At 41.7% G+C, this 22160-nt stretch overlaps 1 protein-coding gene across 2 annotated transcripts in view; it reads right to left on the bottom strand.

The window, feature by feature from the left end:
• znf804b (zinc finger protein 804B) overlaps positions 1 to 15891 on the bottom strand; it is a 34465-nt gene extending 18574 nt beyond the window's left edge. Inside the window, exons 1-2 of one of the 2 annotated variants that reach the window (XM_085292247.1) lie at positions 15607 to 15891; positions 14705 to 15016 (exon numbers count right to left, since the gene is read on the bottom strand). In XM_085292247.1, coding sequence (XP_085148373.1) covers positions 14705 to 14857 — 153 coding nt within the window. In that variant the 5' untranslated portion in view covers positions 14858 to 15016; positions 15607 to 15891. Of the gene's footprint in view, positions 1 to 14704; positions 15017 to 15176; positions 15296 to 15606 lie in introns of those variants that run through there. The other variant, XM_085292246.1, reaches the window with a different exon arrangement.
• Between the last annotated feature and the right edge of the window lie 6269 nt (positions 15892 to 22160).

Here is a 22160-nt window from a genome sequence, read left to right as displayed (position 1 = left end):
TGTTCAATATTGAAGGAATATTGAAGTTGAATATAGAAGCACATGTCCTGGTCAAAAACAACTCCAAGATTCCTCACAGTGTTACTGGAAACCAAGGTAATGCCATCCAGAGTAAGCATCTGACTAGGAACCATATTTCCAAGATTTTCAGGGCCGAGTACAATAACCTCAGTTTTATCTGAATTAAGAAGCAGAAAGTTAGCGGCCATCCAGGTCTTTTTGTCTTTAAGACATTCCTGCAGTTTAACTAATTGGTTTGTGTTATCTGGCTTCATGGATAGACAAAGTTGTGTGTCATCTGCATAACGGTGAAAATGTATGCTATGCCTTCTGATGATACTGCCTAAGGGAAGCATGTGTAATGCAAACAGAATTGGTCCTAGCATGGAACCCTGTGGAACTCTATAATTGTGTGAAGAGGACTCTCCGTTTACATGAATAAATTGAAGTCTATTCATTATATATGATTTAAACCACTTCAGTGCAGTACCTGTAATACCTACAGCGTGCTCTAATTGTTCTAATAGTCTAGCAGGACAAGCACAGAGATGAGTCCACTGTCAGAGGCCATAAGAAGATCATTTGTAACCTTCACTAAAGCTGTTTCTGTGCTGTGCTGAGCTCTGAAACCTGACTGAAACTCTTCAAATAAACCATTCCTCTGCAGATGATCTGTTAGCTGTTTGACAACTACTCTTTCAAGGATTTTTGATATGAAAGGAAGGTTGGAGATTGGCCTATAATTAGCTAAGACTGCTGGGTCTAGAGATGGCTTTTTGAGTAAAGGTTTAACTACAGCCAACTTGAAGGCCTGTGGTACATAGCCGATTATTAGAGATAGGTTGATCATATTTGCGATTGAAACATTAATTAATGGCAGGACTTCCTTGAGCAGTCTTGTAGGAATGAGGTCTGAAAGACACGTTGATGGTTTGGAGGAAGTAATTATTGAAGTTAACTGTACATAATGTTACATCTGTGAGATGATTATGAGCAAGTTTTTCTCTAATGGTTAGAATTTTATTTGTGAAGAAATGATTTCTCCAGCTTACGAGTTATCTGCTTTAAGGTGAGTGTTTGAGAGTTACACTAGGAAATCAGGTACTTCTCTTTTTCAGAAGAGTTACAGCATCTAAAGTGGTATGCAGTGAAGAAGTATAAATATTAACAAGATAATCAACCTCTGTGGGAGTAGCATTCAGATAGCTGCTCTGAATTGTGTTGGCGCAAGGCACTGAAGAAGATAACAGTGGATGAATTATATCCTTAAACTCAATTACAGCTCTTTCAGAAAGACAGCTGCTGTGATGAAATCTTTTCCGTACCTCTGTGTAATCCATTATTGTAAATGTAAATGTTATTAGGAAATGATCAGACAAAAGACGGTTTTCAGGAAATACTGTTAAATGTTCAGTTTCTATGTCATATGTCAGAACTGGACTGAATAATCAACAAAAAATACTGTCAGCTTTTGATCTATCATGCAATGTCATCTGGAAAGAGTCTCCTGATTGTTGACAGCATCATGTAAAACACACTGCCATTGCACTAAACGCACACCTGGATAAAAAACACACACACAGTGGAACACCTGCAGTCATGATTGGCATCGGACCTCAAAATAATTGAAGCAGTGTGGGATCATACTGACAAAGAGCAGAATAAAAGACAGCAAACAGCCAAAGAAAAGCTTTAAAAGTCCTTCAAGAAGCCTGAAGACCTATTCCTGAGAGCTACTTAAAGAAATGATGAAAAAAGCTTGAGAGTTCAGGCTGTGTTGAAGAATAAAAGTGGCCATAGCAAATTTTGACTTTCAAGCTAGTTGGAAGCAAGTATTCTAGTTTTGCAGTCTATGTTTTATTAAAATGCACATCAGAAAGCCTAGAATTTGTTACTATGTAAATACTTTCAGTCTATCTGTATGTTTGGCTTTCACACATTTCTAAACAATGTTACAGCTGTAAGCAAAAACTGGTCTGAACATATCTGTAAGAATATATATTCTGTTGATAGATTTAAAGGCAATACCACCCAAACATAAAAGAAGTGGAAAAAAAATAATAAAAGAACTTTATTCAAAAGCCTCAAAATAGCTGCACTGCTTTTGTGTCGGGCTACAGTAGGGAGTCTGTAGCATCGACAAATTGCAGTGCTCTCCTGTTGAAGCCATAAATCTATGATTAGTCACAAGGCCCAACCAAACGATCACTCAGCAAGCAATCAAAATTTAATTCCCTGTCCATCACAATGCAAGGCCAAAAAGCTCCCACTGCTGATGTGTCCACCCCTCCCTGCCCTCATCCCCTCTGTCTCTCTCTATTTCTCCTCCCTATTCAACAGGGCTACCTTGTTTTCACGGAGTTATTCAAGCGCTCTACCATTGATCAATCCTATTCTGTGCCCACATTTAAAATCTGTCCACCTCTCAACATCGCCACCCTCCTCACTCAATCTCTCTGTGTTCATACTATCCTGAATACAATGTGAACTTAGCCTCTGGCTTGTGCGGCATGAGTTAAACTGATTCACTCGGGTAGAGCATAGCTTACAGACACAAAAAGCAGAGGACATCTTAAGACATTTTCGCCACTTGAACAAACATAACCCATAGGTGCTTTCTAGGATTTTTGTGAATTCAATTTGCGCTCTTTGGGAGACACAAACACAAAAGCGTGAACGCCTGCATGTAAATTCCTGGAATACCCAGGTGTTCTACAAACTGTGGTCTCCACTGTGGCTTTGAATGTATTTTTTATGATCCTACCTCTCACTTACTCGCTGTGCTCTTCAAGGACTTGCATTTGTTTCTGTGAAAAAGACAAAGATTCCCTTCCTGTTCTTTCACTGCACATCAAAACGAAAATCATATACCAATTACAGGGAGACAAAGGATGGTGAGAACAATGGTGGGTGAGCTGAACTTTACCCGTCGTCTCTGCTGTTTCTAAATGCGTATATTGTCAATGCTTTGTGTGCCGTCTCTTTTTTTGGCAACTCTTGTTTTCCTCTTTGATTCTCTCCAAAGCTGCTCTGAGGGGTGAAAATGATATCAGAAGAGCTTTAGAAGGATAGACTGGTGAGATGTGATGATCTCTTATTCTTTCACTGTTTTCTCTCTGATTGCTCCACCCACCATTTCTGTCAGTTTTTTTATTTATATTTTTTCTTCCTCCAAATTTTTTCCTCCTTATTGGTTCTTCTTTATGCACTAAAAACACTTGTCAGTCATATGTCTTTCAAACCTTGGGCTTATTAGGCTTTTCTCCTCTCTTGCTAAATGTCACTTCCAAAATTAATTTTTTTTCTCCTCCCAGATAGCAGAAAGAAAAAAAAGTAGAAATATATGGACGATACACTCTTGACATTTAAATTACAGACACAACTGAAGACTCTGCATGGATAAATGGATATACAGCACTGTTAAGTTATTAGACCTGCAAACATAAAGCAGACACACACACCCACGTTTTCTTTATACTCGTGTGCTGTCAATCACACTCCAGACAAGGCAGCTGACTGACTGCTTCAAAGGGGATTGAGGAGGATCTGTTAAAGGGATCAAACAAGGGCTGTAATCTGTCAGAGTGCGATGATACAGATTAGAGTGAAAGACAAGTTAAGGAGATGAAGGTAATCAGTTTGGGAAGTGACAGATTTAAAAGAGAGGATTGATATGATCGAAGATTACGCACTACTCTTAATGCTCGACTAAGTCTCGCCAAGTCAGAAACTTGCAAAGATGAGTGGCGAGTACGCGCGAGGAAAGAGTCGCTGAGGAATGATTGCTTTCTTTCAGACATTGTGCTTCCGGATTCTTTTGAAGTTTTCATGTAGGTGAGTGTTTCACTGTATGTGTGTTGGCTCATTTGTGCTATCAGAGGATAACACGAGTGTGTCCAATAAGTGAGTGATCTTTTCTTTGGCACATTACAGTGCGAGTGCATGGATGGCTAGAGATACTACAGATCAGAGGCTGAAATTGGAGACTGTCTGGGGACTTACACGCCAGCTGAGTGAATTGCTCTGTCATGCACAACAGTCCAACTTTTTGAAAGCTGGTTTTGCTGTGCTATATGATTTTGTAGCAGTTAAGACCTGGAGCTGGCCAGGATTGAAATCCCGTCAGGACTCTCTTCTCTGCTTTCAACATCCTGCTTGCCACATTCATTTCTTTCTCTGGGTGTCCCGTGCTATCATTCCTAACTTGTATCCAGCCCTCAGTACGGCTGCATTAGTATGTATGGCCGTGTAGCTCAGGGTTTAGAGGTTTATGTCCCCTAATAGACAGAGATTTGTCCTGTCACACCCACAAAGAGCTTACAGCGAGAGACAGAGGCAGAATGGCTCCTTCCACTCTGTGTGTTGTGGGTAAAGAAGGAACATTTATGTTCCTGTCTTATCTCCAGAGAGAAGGTTTCCATTTCTGTACAAATCATAAAGCCCTAATTTGTGCTTTTCTCTTCTTTTCTCCTGCACTTTCCATCTTCTTCTTTCCCCCCTCTTGTTCTCGCTCTCTACCCCTTTCTCTGCCTCTTTTACTCACTATGATTGGATTAAGACCAAAGAAACAGAGTGTGGAGATGAGGAGGGGATGAGAGCTTATTAAGCATGTGAGAGGTGAGATGACATTAAGCTGTACAGAAAGAGATTGAGGAAGAGGTGTGTGACCACATGCACAAGTGTGTGTGTGTGTGTGTGTGCATGTGCATGTACCGCACACTTCTGTATTTATCCTTATAGAAGGTAGGGTGAGAAGAGGGAGGAAGTGAGGCGTTTAGCTGTGGAGCACTTTAATCAAGGGGCGAGCAATCCTGCATGACCCACTCTGTCATCCATTATTGATGCCTGCCTCAGCCAGGCTGATGAATCATTAAGCCACTCATCAGGCCTGGGAATTCTGCCTTCTCCTCGGCCAATGACACTCATTTACATAAATCACACGCTGCTATTTTTCACACTCTTGCGCATAAACACAAACACACACCCACAAACAGCCAAATACACAAAGTTCATACATGTTGGCTTGCTCTCTGATGGGCATGGCTCATACAATTTTTAATGCTTTCTGCAAAAAAACCTCCCCAAAAAACCTCATTTGTGTCATACCTTGAAGAGCCAAGTTCATTTGAGCTGTGAATACAGATTCATAAAGGTTATACTGTACATGACAATAGCACTCAACAGCTGCAACCCTACAATACCCAGTGATTAAAGACAATATGCTCAAAATCCCATGGACTGCACAGAACATGTGTTGCCTTTCCTGAAAGACAACCATGTTTTGCACTCAAGCTAAACAATCGTATAACAATGCATAGGTAAGTGGAGAGGAGAGAGTGAAAGACAAGGAGACAAAAACAAGCAGAGAGAAATAGATCTTACAGAGTTTGAGTTTGCCTCTGGGTTATATGGCAGAGGAATCTTAGGGAAACTGATGAGCACCCACGCCATGCAGGCACACACGCACTCCACCAACATATTTCTTCTCATCGTTGTAGGGTTTCCCTTCATCTCCTCTCCTCCCCTCTCCATTCACCTCCACTCCTGCTGTTTCCATGTCTTCCCATTCACTGTTGAAACTAATCCAGTACTACAGGGTAAGAATATACCTCACAGCAAGGGTAAGAAAGCCCCCCCCCACCCCAGGGGCGGCTTGTCCAAAAATGCTGAAACACAAACATGCCAAACATACATGCACAATCAGACAGAGGAAACAGGCACACTGCCCATGAAGCCGTTAGCCAAGGCCTAGTGCGTAGCTGGAGGCTGCTCGTAGACCACTGTGATCCTGCCATCCCTGCAGCACGCAGCCAGGGCATTTCTGCACAATGCTAAGCTGAGCGCCTGCCATCTCCAATCTGCTAAACGCAGGAATGCTGCTGCTGTCACGGTTCTGTATTTTGAGTTTATTGTGTTTTGATTTAAGTTTGCATCAGGGATTGTGTTCTTGTTCTCTTGTCGTGTTATGGTGATGAATATGATGTCTATTATGAGAGTTCCATGTTTCTGTTTGTCTGGGTTTAAGATGTGGGCTTAGTTTCATATGTCATTTCCTGTCTGTCTCTCTATGTCGAGCCTGCGTGTGATGTTTTATTGTGAAGGTCTGCGTCTTATGTGAGTGTTCAGTTTTACCTCTGTCTCGTCTTACGGATTATTCCCAGCTGTGTCCACCACCTGTGTGTAATTCCCGTGTTTCTCTGTGTGTATTTAAGTCGTGTCCTCCGTCATTGTAGTTGCTGGTCCGTCTGTGTAACCACCGTGTCTCGCTCGTGTGTTCACCCTGCTGTTAACCATCGTCTGCTTCTGCTCGCCCTGCTTCATGTTCATGTTCTGGTTTCTGCGCTATAGTTTAGCTGTTTCCCTGTATAGTTTAGTTCGAGCTCCATTTGCTGTTTGTCCTCATTTTGTGTTCAATAAACCACCTTCACCTCTCCACTACTGCCTGCGTTTGGATCCCCCTTCATTTCCTCCACACGGCTCCTCTCACTCGCCGTGACAGCTGCTCATGATAATTACGGCGGGTTGTTTGCTCCATCACTGTTGATATGAAGACGCAAGCAAACGGCATGAATTATTAGTGTCTGCATCATGGCTCACGCTGCTGGTGGAGGTAACTCTGATATAATTCGATGCACTGTTACTGATGCATGACCGACTGCACTATCAGAATGTCCTAGTAGGTCCTATCTGCTGTAATACATAAACATGAGAGCACATAAGAATGAACACACATGGACTTTCATATGATGTTATGATAATACTACATGTATTTTTGCCCTGCTTGTACTATGATTTTATCAGGTTCACAGAGACTTTAAAAGAAAGGTAATAGCTCAGTAATACCCTTTTCAACGTTCTGAATCCTTGATCCCAACAATGACTTTTTTCAGTAAGTAAAGGTTTCTAACCATGTTGTACTAGATCGATTGTACATGTGCCATCATAGCAACTTGATAGCAGAGCACTACATCCCTATTTTCTAGACAATGGAGAAACCTTTAAATTTCATATGTTTTACAGTAATCTAAGTCACTCCGTTAATTTAATATGTGGTATGACTTTGAGCCATCTATGTGACTATACTGGCGTACCAGCAGTACACCAGTATAAGTCACATAGATCGCAGTGCACCATAACAGCCTATTCTGTTCAAGGCACAGCAAAGCACAACATGAAAGCCTTGATCTTATGTCAACGAATCCAGGGAAGTAAAACTTGTTCATATGCATTAAAATTCCTCTGCCACTTTGATCTCTAAATGCAAAGTGCCTGCTCGATTTCTTTCAGTCGTAGTTATTTTTATAAATCACCCTTATGCACATGAAAAGTGGAGAAAAAAAAAAGATGTGAAGATCAAGCTGTGAAAGAAATCCAAGTTGCTTTATTCAGAAGGAGCCCCTTGCTCCCCGTTAAGCTGGGAGAATTTCCAGGGCTTCTGCTCAACTGGGAGGTGCTGGTTCATAGCCTCTCTTTCAGTGAGTCATCCCTTCTTCAGAGGAGAGATAATTAATTTGTCTGAGCTGCTCTTAACCCTGGCCTCCGTGTCAGCAGCCAAAACGCACGCAGGTAATCAAGAGTGCAGGTGCAAATTTCTGTAAGGCAATGCACATGTAAATATGCAGGCTGTATTTAGCGAGTTGCAGCTACATCACCTATATGAAAGAATGAATCCAGGTAGAGTGGCAGAATAAAAGGCAGAGGAGTAAAACGGAGGTTATTGAAGAACAGAGAAACCGACCATCAAATAAAGCGCACCCTCTCTGCACTTTCGTCCCTTGAAGGATTTTTCAGCAATATTGCTACTGCAATATTACTCCCATCACCCACACGCTCCCGTACAGGCATACTGTACACAGATATGCACACAAACACGCACACAGCATACCTATCGCTCCTCCTCTGTCTCTCTCTCTCTCACACACACACGCATACACACACAATTCAAACGCCTAAACAGATGAACCTTTGACCTGCTAAAAAATGAATGGGCTTCAGAGATGAGTTGAGAAGCAATAGGAGATGGATATAAGAGGTGTGTCAGGGAGAAGGGGCTGAGAGCAAAGGTAGTGGCTAGAGAAATGGTTAGAGGGGAAGACAAAAGCTAGCTGCAAATTATAGTTTAAAAGAAAAAAGGGAGGGTGGGCGGGGAGCAAAGTTTATACTTCAGAGAAAATCATGTCAAGGGAATTAAAGAGGATAAGACCGAACCCAGAATGAGACGTGACATCCTAATGACTGTGAAGCAAAAATGCTTTCATCTTCTCTTCTCTCACCTGTCTTAGTTTATTTTTTGCAATTTCACATATATATTTTTTTTCTAGCACAAGCTCAATGATACACGTTTGATTACTATGATTTGGGTATTTGTGTGTATGATTTTGTTATGAGCGTGTCTTTCAATTTCCGCCTGAGCTGCTGTTCCAGATGGTTCATCAAACATCCAGTAATTATCAAACACTCACTAATTGTACGTGAGTGTGTGTTTATGTGCTGGTGTGTCTCCAGGTGATTATCTGAAGCTGTGATCACTAATGACCACACAGACAAACATCTGTCCCCAGGTAATATACAGAATGAGAGCTTGGCCATCTGCTGTGCCTGTGAGCAGACACGTATGAGTCTACAGAATTTGTGTCTTTCCCACAACATGCGTATAATGCCAAGATCTGTGCTTTAAAGATGCTTGCTCATCCTGTGGCTATAAAATCAGCACGAGAGGCCCTCGCTATTCTTTTACCACAACTATTACCAAACGCTCAGCCACTCTTTGCCCTCTAGATATGCTCGCACACTCCTACGCAAAGCCCTTGCAGGTTAAATCAGCCCTGCAGGCATCTTTGCCCTCGAAGCCATAGACATCGGACCCAAACTGGAGTTAATAAATTCTTCCAAATTATAAAGAGGTCAGGTAGAACTTTTAGTCCAAATGGAAGGTTGTAAATGTGTAAAAATACAATCTCTCGGGGATGAATCATCAAACGTTTTGTGATTGAAAAATACTTTTTTTGTGGAAGTTCAAATGGTCGTTGAATTCATTCAAGTCAAAGCTGTGTGTGCGTGTGTGTACATCTGTGTGTGTGTGTCAGGAGGTAGCAAGTCAAAGATGCACAAATAAAGACTTGTCAGTAAAATATATAAAGATCATCTCCATCTCCAATGAACAAGCGCCACAAAGCTAGCGCGCACACAGGAGTAGAAGCACAAAGGCACCTACAGATAAGTAAAGGCTGAGGATGCTCAAACATCTTGCATCTCCTTCATTTCTCCATTCCTGAGGGCACGCTGCGCTGTTGTTAAGAGACTGGCAGGTTATGTCACCTCAGACGCTGGGTTCATTTACAAGCTACACAATGCATTCCAAACAAACAGGGAAGAAACTTGCAGGGTAGAAGGAAAAAAAGCTAAGGTGGATTAATAAAAAAAAATAAAATGAAGAAAGCTGAGAATCAAACTGGAAGAGCCAGAAAATAGAGAAGCAGCAGAGTATAGGCAGCACTATTCCTCTGGGGAATCATCCTGGTTATCAAGTAGAGGTTATTATGCTATGAAGCACTAATGAATTCATTAGCTAAATGAAATGTCAATAAAGGCTTGAGAGAGTGTTAAAATCGATGCCAACTGTCTCTTTCTCCTGCTCGCCCTCCTCCTTCTTTTCATCCTATCTCACCCATCTGTCCCAATTATCCACCTTTCTCTCCAACACACACACACACACACACACACACACACACACACACACACACACACACACACACACACACTCTCCAGAGTGTTGAGCGTAAACTGTGATGGAGGACATTAGCGGTGATCAGTGGGAGCACTTTGCAGTGGTCAGCAGGAATGGTCCAGTCATACAGAACTTTCACATTCAGCAGCACTCACCTGCTCACTCTCAAACGGCTCTAATGCCACTTAATGGCTGACTTGGTGCGTGTGCACGTGTATGTGTGCAATAACATTAGACTTTGTGTGAGCGACTGCAGCAAAGAGAGCCTTGACTCCGCAGCTGTGACAACACAGCAAGTCAACAGCTGCTCTTGAGCTTTTCTCACAGACATTTCTTCATCTCAAGCTAACGTTTAACTCTTTTTCTTTCTGACATTTGCTGAACCGCAATTACCACCTTGATCCTCTCTTCTGAGTCCTTTTAACACTGAGGCTGGATCACTTACTATTATGATCATCATTTAAGGCCCCTGGGTTAGATTCTTGTGGAATGCATTAGCGTCCACGAGAAAACTAGCAAGCTAAATAGCCAACCGGCTGGCTCATCTCACCTCTGTCCCCTTATTATGGCTTAATATTTAAAGCTAACCACTTGGCTCGCTCTGAACACGGCACTGTTTTTGTGCAGCTAAACAGTTGTTTCAAGGTAATTGTTCGGGGCATATGTTTAAATGCCACCTCATTTACATAAACACTGTTCAGCTCCCTGTGGAATCAATGAAAACAGGGGGGAGCAAATGTGGAGTCACAAACACACACACACACACACACACACACTGCCGCATTGGCACTCACTTTGACACCGTGCTGGATAGCCAGTGATCTGTTTCCTGCAACGGCAGTGAAATATACATCAAAGTGGTCTTCAGGGGATGAACTGTAAGTATGCACATACACACACATACACACAGTCCACCCCCACTTCTAGTAGAATATTATAGCCGTGAATGTGTGTGTATGTGTGTGTGTGTAAAGGAAAGCGAGAGAAAGACAGTTTGGATCCATTGGAACTGAGAGAAGCATCATGCATGACTTTGTCCTCTTTGCACACACCTTTTCGCTCCTGCTGTCCTCCCTCAATGTTGACGCCGAAACCAAAAAAACCAAAAAACCTTTGAGGTGTTAACAAGAGATTTAGGAGTGACTCATCAGTGATGATTAAGTACTAATATACATGCAGGATCCGAAAGTTAGAAACATCCAAGGGGCCTATCGCAGTGACTAATTGGTAGCAATAAAGTAGTAATAAATAAAATCCCAATCTAGATCTCCCATGCTACACTGTGTGGATGCTAACTAAGCAACAAAACAAAAGGATTTTAACAAACACAATTCTTTTTTTTGTGGTAAAAAAGGGGGCAATGTGTGCATTGATTGGCACCCAGTGTTTGCTTAATGCCGCCTTATCAAAGTGTAGACACAAGAAGTTACTCCTGACAAATCCCAGCTGTAAAATCCTTTGTAGTCAACTGATCTGAGCTAAATCAAAGAGCGTCTGCTGTTCTGCCTGGCGTGGCGTTCCCTACAACAGGACGGACGGGGGCAAAAGATGCTGCTCAGCATGTTTAACCACCTTGAAGAGATGCGTTCAATTCACTGGTTCCTGACTGAAGGGCTAACTTTCACCTAACGCAGGCAGTCACATTTGAACTCCTTGACCACGACCGCAGATTCTGTATCATGCTGACAGGCTCGAGCCTTGTCTAAACTAATATGGATAAATCTGAAAGCGAGGTTTTTTTTTGACCTTCTAAACATGCTTGGCCAGCGTTTTGCTGAACTTTCCACATGTAGATTTATGTTCATTAGTTTGGACATGGCCTTGGAGGTAAATGATGTCCTTCGTACCATGAATAACACCTGAAAAACAGAGCTTGTAGTCTAAAAAATGTATTCAGTAAAATTCTAACTTCTATTTTTACTTGTCTCTGTCTGTTCACATGGAGGTCAGCTACAGTTAAGCCTGTAAGCTGCTATGGATTCAATGTTTTTTCTTTCTTTCTTCTTTTTTTTTGTCAGGAACGCTTGAATCTACTGTATACTACGGGTGAAAGGGAATCTTCAGAGCAGCTGCTGCTCATGTTTTTTGCTTGAATGGTTTTCTTTGATGGGATTTCTTCTTTTTGATGATATTTGAAGGGTTACAGATTTGAAATGTGGCCTGTAGAGATTCCTAATTTTCAGTGTCATATCTGTTTTGATGGTTCACTGTAACAGTTCAACTATTTATAATCATGGGGCTTTTATGCTGAAGCCATGATGCCGTATCACATCAGGTAAATCCCAGGTGTGAATAATAAAATGATGATGGCAGTTTTGCTGTTTTCATATTGTTTCTGCTTTTATCATATGGTATAAATCAAGTAGCATTTTGCCAGGATCGCACCTGTGTGTTTCTATTTTAATGTGAATTTTCAAAAGGGTGAAAACTCCCAATATCATAATGGCTTAGGTTTGTTGTATATACACATATAAACCTACAGCTTATTAGCATTTTATTGAAAAGAGAATCAAATGGGTTGTTGTTTATTACTTATTGATTTTGTGATGTGATATCTGTTCCTTAAATGCGGAAATGTATCCAATCTCAGCTTGAGTGCTGCTCTCTCAAAGCACGTTTTAATGACATTTTACTTCCACTTTTTTATCTTATTAACCACCTCGTGACAAATCTGTTTCCAATATTGTTCTGCAGTCGCTCGGGGAGAGAGGCGCACCTCTTTGTCTTTATTGCTGAGTGACTGGGCACCCAGACAGAGCCTCTGTGCTTGGGTGCAGGTAAAAGACATTATGTTGCTTTTAACTTTCACTCTGAGTCTTACTTTATAACATAGCAGAGATCTCAGCATAGCCCACGGGTCCATCAATTCATATAAAACTGATTAGTTAGCAACTTTGAACACATCCTTGCCACCATCTGATATGTCTTAGCTTTAAACCTTTATCATAATAACCCCAATGAAGCCTGGGAGGTGATATGCGTCATTCACGCAGTAAAGTTGTTCTATATACTACGTAACCACTGCAGGAGCTTTGACCTCTTTAGAGTTTTTCCTCGCCTCCATACAACTTGGAAAAAGGTAAAACTGCACCAGAACTGTTCCAGAAACCTCTAAATTACTCTGATATTACACAACATATATCTGGATACAATATATCCTTTATACTTAGGCCAATTGCACCCAATGTATAATCTGGTATTAAACTGCTTCACACGTACTTTCTCAATGCTAAGGATGAGGATACTAACGGATTTTGGCGTGCGGGAAACAACTGTAAGCTCATCCTATGTGTGTCATGAAAGTTTGACAAATCTTTAAAAGACATACTACACTCTAACGGATTACTTATCCCAAACAAGTGACAAGTAGTTCAACGATTCTTCATAACATGCCGAATTTGGAAAAGAATGGCTGCCCGGGAGCCTATGCATTCATTAGTCTAAAAATATAGACATGCCTAAAATAGTCATTAAGCTTCAAATGAATTCAAGTAAGAGTTCCTTTGAGAATTTAGAGTGATTTCTGGGAGGAGGTTAAACTTGTTGCAGGAGCAATAAAGACTGAGTGTTTAATGATCTTACAAGAAGATAAGAGGGTTCTGAGAAATGATCAAATACAACAGAAGAAGCCCTAATTTGTAGAAATGGAAACATGTGCTGCGCATGCTGAATCTAAACTGTGTGGCAGACGCACAGAAATCATTTCCGTGTGTTTAAAAGTTTGCAAGAATATTCCTTGCACCATCTCTGCCAGTCTGACTGTGTCTGCTCAACACTGTTCGCTCATTCCCATCACACAGTGAACGCGGGCCGAACATGACAGACTGGTAATGACTTCAGTATGAACACACACATACACACACACACTCACGCACTTATACACACATACCAGCTGCTCCTTTCCTCCTTTCTCATCAAACTTGTCATCAGCTCCGCCAGTTTGTCTCGTCTCACATTAAGAGCTCATGAATAATGTGTGATTACCAGAGACCCTTGGAGCAGCTCCTGGATGTACAACACACAAAACGCAAAACGTAGGCTACAAACGGCGAGAGATATGGAGATGCAGAGACCACCCTAATTCACACGGTCTAAAATATCACATACATATTTACATTTGCTGCCATTTCTTTTGCTTCTCTCTATGCCTTGTTTTCATTGCTCTCTTACGCTTACTCTTTTTTTTTTTTTTTTTAAAAACCCTTTCTACTACACATATTCCTTTATCCATACAGGTGTGCACACAAACATGCACAGACCCTCAAATACACTGAAAGACAGTTTACAACTGAATGCCAGTTTCTTGGCTCAAAGGAATCATGAGCAGCGTGGAAAGGTCAGGAAACTATACTCTACAAGCCTAGACTGGTTTTTCTCTCTTTCTTTCTTACACACACGCACACACACACACACACACACACACACACACACACACAGAGAGAGAAAACAAACACGTACAAATACTCCCCAGGTAATTAGGCCTATTTTTGTCAGGGCAACTCATTTCCTCCTCAAAGAACTAATGTAATTTGATTCGTTTAATTCCCATAGCCATGAGAGGGAGAAGGGGGCAAGGAGGGACAATGGCTTCATGGTTGGATACACCAATTTTTTTCCCTAAGTTTAAAATATTCACATCTCCTGCCCCCCCCCCCCCCAATCAAAAAATCTCCTTAAGGCTCAGGAAATTATCATCCTCTGCAGAAATATTCACCTATTCAGTACCGTATGACAGCACGGCTGGGTCTGCTGGGCACTTGAGTGTTTCTCCCACAGTTTACACACACGGACACACACACACATTTTCCTCCCTATACTTGGACTTCCTATGACATCACTTAACTTTACATACGTTATAAATCCCATATCTCCAAAAATAGAGGGAAAAAAAAACACTTCACTTGAACTCTTTCAAACTTGATTGCTCAAACCCACACACATCTAGAGAAATCTGTCAGAGCCTGTATGCTGTCCTACCGGTGAGTCACTGTTTGCGGATGGACACAGAGGTCCTCTGAAGACTCCCTTGACGCGCCTGAAGTGTCCATTACTCAGGTGTGTGGAGCTGATAACCAGGTAGTAGCACGCGCTGCACGCCATCCCGGGGGCCTCGCGAGGTTTGGGGCCCATAAATGTTTTTTTTCCCACGTTGGTCCTGGGTGTCGGCGGTGTCCGATGAGCGCCAAGTCAAGTCCTGCTGGGAGGCTGTGCAGGTAGGAACGTTGTCGGAGCGGTGCGAGAAGAGGAGGGGGGTCTCACTCCTGCTGTCTTCTGTTGGAAAGTCTCTGTCTGCGCGAGAAAAAGACAAGAGAGGAGAATTGCTGTTTATTAAGACTGTACCTGCTTCTTAGATGCGCGCGTTCGTGTAAATGCGTGAACACAGAAGAGACAAAAAGACTAAAAAGAATGAGAGACAGTTTCATAGATGAGGATGCTAGAGCCTACTGACCGAGCTCTGATGCTGGAGTCTGCGTTTGGCATGCTGTCGTCGGCCAGGCTTAAATAAATGAATGAGCGCCTGTGGAGTGCCAGAGGAAGAGAGGGATCCATCCAGTCTCTGTTTCACACACACCCCCTCTCTCGCTCACCCCTCCTCTCGCTCTCTCTTCCCCGTCCCCCCCCCCTGTCCACTGGTCGAGTCTGTAAAGTGCAGGCAGCCTCAGCCAAACAGCAACAGCGGCACCCCAATTTGAGTTCTCAGTAAAGAAGAGTGCAGCAGACACTCTCGCAGGTGCGCCTTCTCTTCACGCACCTCCAACAGAAAAGAAAGGGAAAACATCTGACCTCTCTGTCTCCCCCGCCCCCCCCCCCCCCCACACACACACCTCCCCCTCCCTCCCTTCTGCTCTATATTTATTGGCAGAGTGGTTTACAGTCACCTGTCTTGTGAATGAAATTCCGCGATGCTTGGAGGGAGGGACGGTAAATCCATCCAGAGCAGAGCTAGTTGTTATTATCGTTCTCCAGCACAGGCAGGTGGAAGTGGCTCAGATTCTTTCTCAGAAACACACACACACTCTCTCTTCTTCTCTCCCCCCTCCTCACCCCCGCGATCTGTATGTGCGTGCGTGTGTGCCTGCTTTCTCTCCTAGGGGGCTGCACCGGACCGGATTTCTGTCTGCTGTAGACTATAATATGCAGTCCGTGTCCGCGTGGGTCTGGGATGGACGGGGATCACTTCAGTGCATGTTGTGCTTGAGTAACTCCGAACTGAAGCCCCCCCGCACTTTCTCTTTTTTCCAGCTTCTCTTCCCTTTTCTTTAATTCTTATTGTGCGCATCAACAAGGAAATGGGAGAATCTATTTTGAACTGTATATCCTTCATGTGATTTAAAGATTTAAACCCACCGATGGCAACCCGTGTTGACGTCCATCTCTCCCTCTCATGCCCCCCCCCCCACACACACACACACACTGAAGGCGCGAAAGTTAAAGCGTCATGGTTTTATAAGATCCTGGCATCGTCTGGTGGGGGAGAGGAAATCTCTCTCACTTGCAATCTCGGGGCTGATGATTTGATTACAGATAAAAGCGTATTTCCCCGGCTCGGCCTGTCAAACTGCGCCGGTTGCCGTCAAAGAGCAGCTCTGGAACAAGCAGCAGCTGAGGCTCACGGTGTGTCTCAGCGGCGTATGGCGCTGTTCCTTAACGCGGTGCTGAAATTAAACCGCGAACACCCACAGCAGTGCACGGCGCGTCATGCATATTCAGCCTGGGATTAGGGTGCCTTTTGTGCTCAACATCAACCCTGAGCGCTGCAGACAGCTCTGGATTTTAGAGGTAAACACTAAAGAGGACACCAAAGGACGCGTTTAAAAAAAGTGAAGTCCACTTTGCTCGCTTTTCGTGTTTTCTGTGTGGGTGGATGGTAATATACACCCACGACGAAGTTTAAGCAACTTCTACTTTGCAATAAATGATAAAACCGACAGATTCAGATGCTGATCGTGTAACTTTTGACAGTCTTTATATTGTTGCCGTTGCTGCTGTTATTAACGCAGGGGTAAGTAAAGCTTTAAGGACAACAAATATGTAATGACGAAATCCGAACAACACAAAAAATCCGTTTTCACTTTCAGTTTAAAAGCAGCAGCAAAATCTACTCTTTGTGAGACATCTGGGCTTCCACATATTTGTAGCACACAACTGTGGTTGATCCTTGTGCTCTTGATTTGCAAACATTATGTCCGCAGCAGCCTCTTACTCTTTGTCAAACTGTTGTGGCTCTGCACTCGACTCATTTTCCTCTTCAATAAGTTTCTTTCTAGTCCTAGAGGCCAGTTTTCTTGCACTTCTCAGCCCTCCTGAACATGTGTGAGCATTATTACATGAACTGGTCTCAGATGCACTTGGGTTTTGGTTTAAGTTCATTATAGTCCGAGAGAGTGTGATGCTGCTCTTTGGTCCTCTGGAACTCCATAATGGTCAATTGAGTGCTTGCGGCATGGCTGGCTGATAGATCGGTAATTACATTTACCCACCCAGTGCAAGCCTGTATCACAGGCAGAGATTTGCTTCTGTGGGTGTCTGTTTGTGTTATTAAGTAACAGCAGACAAGCAAACAATCTATTTTGGTTCATCTTTGGTTACAACAGCCCACCTCTGTTTTTAATCTGATGCATGCATCAACATAATAAGCAATGGGAGGCCATACATTCTGTGATACAGACCTAACCTTGGGACTTCTTTATGGCACAACTTTTATTCAAAAATCTTTCCAAAGCAAAACTTAAATTAAACCTTATTGATTCTCTCTGAGGCACATTCTGGTCTCCAGATTAAGCACTAACCATGGAAGATGTTTTAGATTTTACTTACAGGCTGCTTGCACATAACGCATCTAAGTTATGTCAAGGTTTTCAATCATTAAATTCACATTTTTCTATCTCTTTATGAACGACATCTATCAGAAATCGTGTTTCAGTTTGTGTAATACTTCGTATAAAGTCTTGTGCATGTCTGTTCTTATAAACTTGGTGATTCATGGTGACAGTAAAATAATTATATGATATAAATCATGTCTGTGTCTGCCTATGCTTTTTCCTTTTTTAAAGGAGTATGTACTTGGGCTCATGTAGGCAATATTTCTGAAGTGTTGGCTAATCGTGAATTTTTTCCACCAGTGTTCAAGTTTGCATGCACATTCCCTATCGCAGCAGTGTTTCTTCTGCTCATTCAAATGAATCTCATTTCCTGCTGTGAGGCTAACCCTGTGAACAATTTATTTTCTGAACATCCTGGGGTCAACAGTAAGTGTTTGAACATGTATGTAAGTATGTGGCTGCAAAAAACCCTATGAGAATACCTGTTCCCTACCTCCTCTGCAGTCTAAATTCAAACATCATGCTGCTGTCGCAATTTTCTCCTCCAGCTGCCTCTGCTCATAATACTAACACAACCCCCTAATGACAATAAAACTGACTGGGCGCCAGGAACACATACAGTCATGTGAAAAATAAAGTTTTTGCAGAAGTCTTTGCAGCCCTGTGAAAAACTATATGCATCCCATGATTCAGCAGCTTGTAGAGTCACCTTCGGCAGCATTAATGATGTATGATTTTATCAGTTTCTCACATCACTGTGAGGTATTTTGGCCTGCTCTTTTTTTTTTAACAATGTTGCTCCAGTTCAGTTGTGTTTTGTGGGCATTTGTTTAAGCACAGCTCTCTTAAGGTCCCATTTCAATCAGGTTGAGGTGCGGACTTTGACTGGGCCATTTCAACACTTTAATTCTTTTCTTTTTTCCAGCCATTCGTTCCATCAGCACTTGAAGTTTTTTAATTGACCGATGCATTTCAGCATGTAGCTGGGTCTTCAAGAACAATACTGCAATCAGCACAGGAAAAAAATCAGAACGGCAAAACGTGTCCAGTATACCTATCTACCAATCCACTCAGTTGTGTGATTGCACAGAAAAACAAAGTAAAATATATTTGTGATATGAGGCTTTATTTTTAAGTGTCCTTCATAGTGGATGTTTGTAACATTGGATAAGGAAAAACCTAAAACACCCCCCAAATTTATATGCTTCCTGGTTTGGTACCAAACATATCTAAGTTTGACATTAATCAGTCCTAAACTGGCCTTTTATCACACTGACAGCATATCAGCACAAGCACCTCATACCAACTGTCAGGGGTCCAGGACACTGTTCTTGTGTTTTCCTTCAGATGCAACTTTGCAAACCTAAGCTGTGCTGCCATGTTCTCTTTAGAGAGAAGATGCTTTCTTTTTGAAACCCTTCCAAACAACCCATATTTGTTCAGTCTTCTTGTCACAAACTTTAACATTCAACACGCTAACTGAAGCCTGTAGAGACGTAGATTTTGGATTATTTTTTTAAAAGATTCTCTGAGCATTGCACAGTCTGACCTTGGGATGAATCTGCTAAGACATCCACTTCTGGGATGATTGTGAGCTTATGTCCAGACCAGCAAACTGCCAAATCTTCTGCTTTTATAGAGATGGATACACTTGCTAATTATCAGCTAATGGTTATCAGCACCTGGAACAACTTACCCCCTTAGTTCCTTTGGATGTCCTTCGTTTTTTCCTCAGTCATGTGAAATCTTTTCTTTTTCGCATGACCATAAATGCCAGCAGATATTCGCACTTGGTTCATTCACATGTGTCTAATGCCAATCTGAATGAACCAGAGTGTGTGATCTTTCTAGAGTTGGGAAGTAACAATGTAAATTTACCCAATTATGTTTCTCTAGTACAGTTTTGAGGTACTTGTGCTTTTTATTTATACTCTTTTTTGCTACTTCTTCCTTCTACTAAGAGAAATCTGCATGTCTTTTATTAGTCTGTTTTAGTCCCTATAGACATTTTTACATAATAGATGCTATAATAACTTTTAAAAATACAAAACAACACATGGTTAAACTCAGTTTCCCACCTTTTTGGCTTCTGATATTGTACAAAGAAGCAGTGTGTAGTTAATGAAAGCCACATTTCAGATGTCTGTGAGTTGGTTCACCAAATGCTGCTTTGTTTTACCCTTTCAGCTTTTTGCATGGTTTTGTTTCAATAAAAGGTCGAATGGTCAGATATCTAATTAAAATATCAAGGACTGGACATAAAGTCCATAAAATGAAAACAAATTTTGTGCCTCTGCTCTCCTCTCTCATTAGTCCTCCCAACTTCTTAGATTTATCTGGTATTCAAATAAATAAATAAATAAACAAATAAATAAATCTGTTTATAAAGCAGCTCAAACTAATTTTATCTCCAGCAGCTAGAAATGAAACAGGCTGCTTACACACTAATGCTTCCTCCAATAATAATCCAATGATGTCATTTCAGTAAAATAATGTACCAATCACAGGCACCAGAATAGTTCTTTTGCTTTAATATTTTAACTACATTTTGCTTTCACTTATTTTCTTTCACTCGAGTAGTGTTTTTTTTCTTTTGCCATGCAGGACTTTTATTTGTAATCAGATATTTTCAATAAAGATCCATACTTTAACTTAAGTAAAGGATTTGATTACTAAAACCGGTGTTTTTCTTTCTTTGTTTTTTTTAAACCACTTTACTGCCTGGGAATACTTTTTCCTTGACACACGAAAAAAGAAACCAATTTCACACAGGAAATTACCTTCATGCTGTCTTCTAGCAAAAGGTTTAGTTAATGTCTTACACACTTAAGCACTGCTAAGTAATGCATTTTCTACGTCTTATAGTGCCAGTGAAAGCAAAACAGTGTAACCTAAACAATAATGTAGTGCAACACAGTGATACAAACCCTTAAAAATGGTGTCTGATAAACAAGCTTCTTTGCGGTTATTAATAATGTTAACAGTAATGCTGGGGATCAGACGGTGCACAGTATGCAGAGGTGTTGTGCACTGATTCACTACCTGCTGGTAATAGTGGGCATATGTGCAGGAAGGGGGGGGGGGGACTATTTGCACTGATCACCCACAAGAGGAAAGCCAATGTGTATATTTTAAACACTCTAATTCCCTGAAGTACCTCCCCTCTCCCCTGCTCTCTCCCTGCTCCTGGTGCACTCATTACTGTTGGAAATGATGCAGTAATACTGAGAGGAGGGAGGCGGGTGGGGGAGTTGGAGCAAGTAGCAGACAGTGAGTGAGACAGAAACAGAGAGAGAGAGAGAAGCAGAGGGAGAAGGCAAATTCGTGGTGGTATCTATTTCCCCCTGTTGCTGCCTCTGGGTCTTTTTTCCCCCTCCTCGCTTTCTTCTCTCCTTATAAACCTTTGAAATATTACAGTTAGCTTTTGGGCGCATATTGCTGTCTTTTATGCACAGCGGATGAGATTGCTTCTGAATGCATTATGATCCAGTGTTGGTTAAGTGTGCGCCTGTGTGCCCGTGGTATGTCTGTGTGTGTGGGACACCAGAAGTGGGTTTCCTCTAAACACCCACCGTGGCATCAGTGTGAAAATACTGAGCAAAAAATTTGTGTACGTGTGGAGGCAGATAAATATTCTGACAGAAGCATTTCTGTACCACTCGTATAAACAAGACCAGAGTTCCATAGAGGGGGTGGTTAAGGGTGATTTCTTTTAACAGCTAAATATTGCACAGTTCAAGGCAAGCCGAAGCTCTTTTCCAATGCCGCACTCAGTTTATGAACACGACATACCTGAGCTATTATCTGAGACACACCATCATCTGTGAGTCGCTCTGACCGCACTGTATGTTGTTGGTAATCGCTTGCAGCACCCAGAAGAAATTCAGATAAACATAAAGACATCTTAATAGAAGATGTTCTCCATGCTCTTAATAGACCGATACTTTCTGATCTAAATTGCAGACAGACCGCTAAACGAAGCTCTAGGCATTTCATGCAATTGTGGAGAGGGTTTAAATTAATAGAGTTAGGGGCATCCCAATAATGATGTACTGATGCAATATTACCGGTGATAATGTCCTGAATACTTTTTGAATTTGCTTTGTTTACTTATTTTTTTTCTAGGCTTTTGTGCAGCTGTCACTCTCAAGCAAAGACCCTTTCAATTCACCGTAAAAGTGAGCATGGAGGCTATGGAGATAATAACCTAACCTCCAAAATCCAGGGACAGGCCATCCTCTGGCACAGATATATGACCATCAATAACCTTTGGATTAACAAAGACTGGACAAAGAAAAGGAGAAGCACCTTTTCTTGAAGCAAAACTTTTAAGAATTTCAGCAATAAGACTGAAACACATTGAACTTTACAACAAAAACGTGGCCATATTTAAAAATATCTTTGAGATGTCTCTCTCTGGGCCCCAATTTCCTTTGCTACAGACAGAGAGAGATGTTGATTTCGCTCTCCTTTTATTATTCTAAATTGAATAATTTGGAAATGGTTAAATATGAGCCTGTGATGTTTGGTTTCATAGGAATCAAAATGGTAATAGTAGTAGTAATAGTAGTAACAAGAGCCCAAAATGTCCCCAGTATAACTATTAATCT

This window comes from Mchenga conophoros, linkage group LG11, assembly GCF_057382185.1.
Source record: "Mchenga conophoros isolate Kocher_MC1m ecotype Shallow Benthic linkage group LG11, M_conophoros_male_GT1.1, whole genome shotgun sequence".
Taxonomy (NCBI): domain Eukaryota; kingdom Metazoa; phylum Chordata; class Actinopteri; order Cichliformes; family Cichlidae; genus Mchenga; species Mchenga conophoros.
The sequence above is the reverse complement of the archived record's forward strand: the minus strand, read 5'-3'. Positions and strand labels throughout refer to the sequence as shown.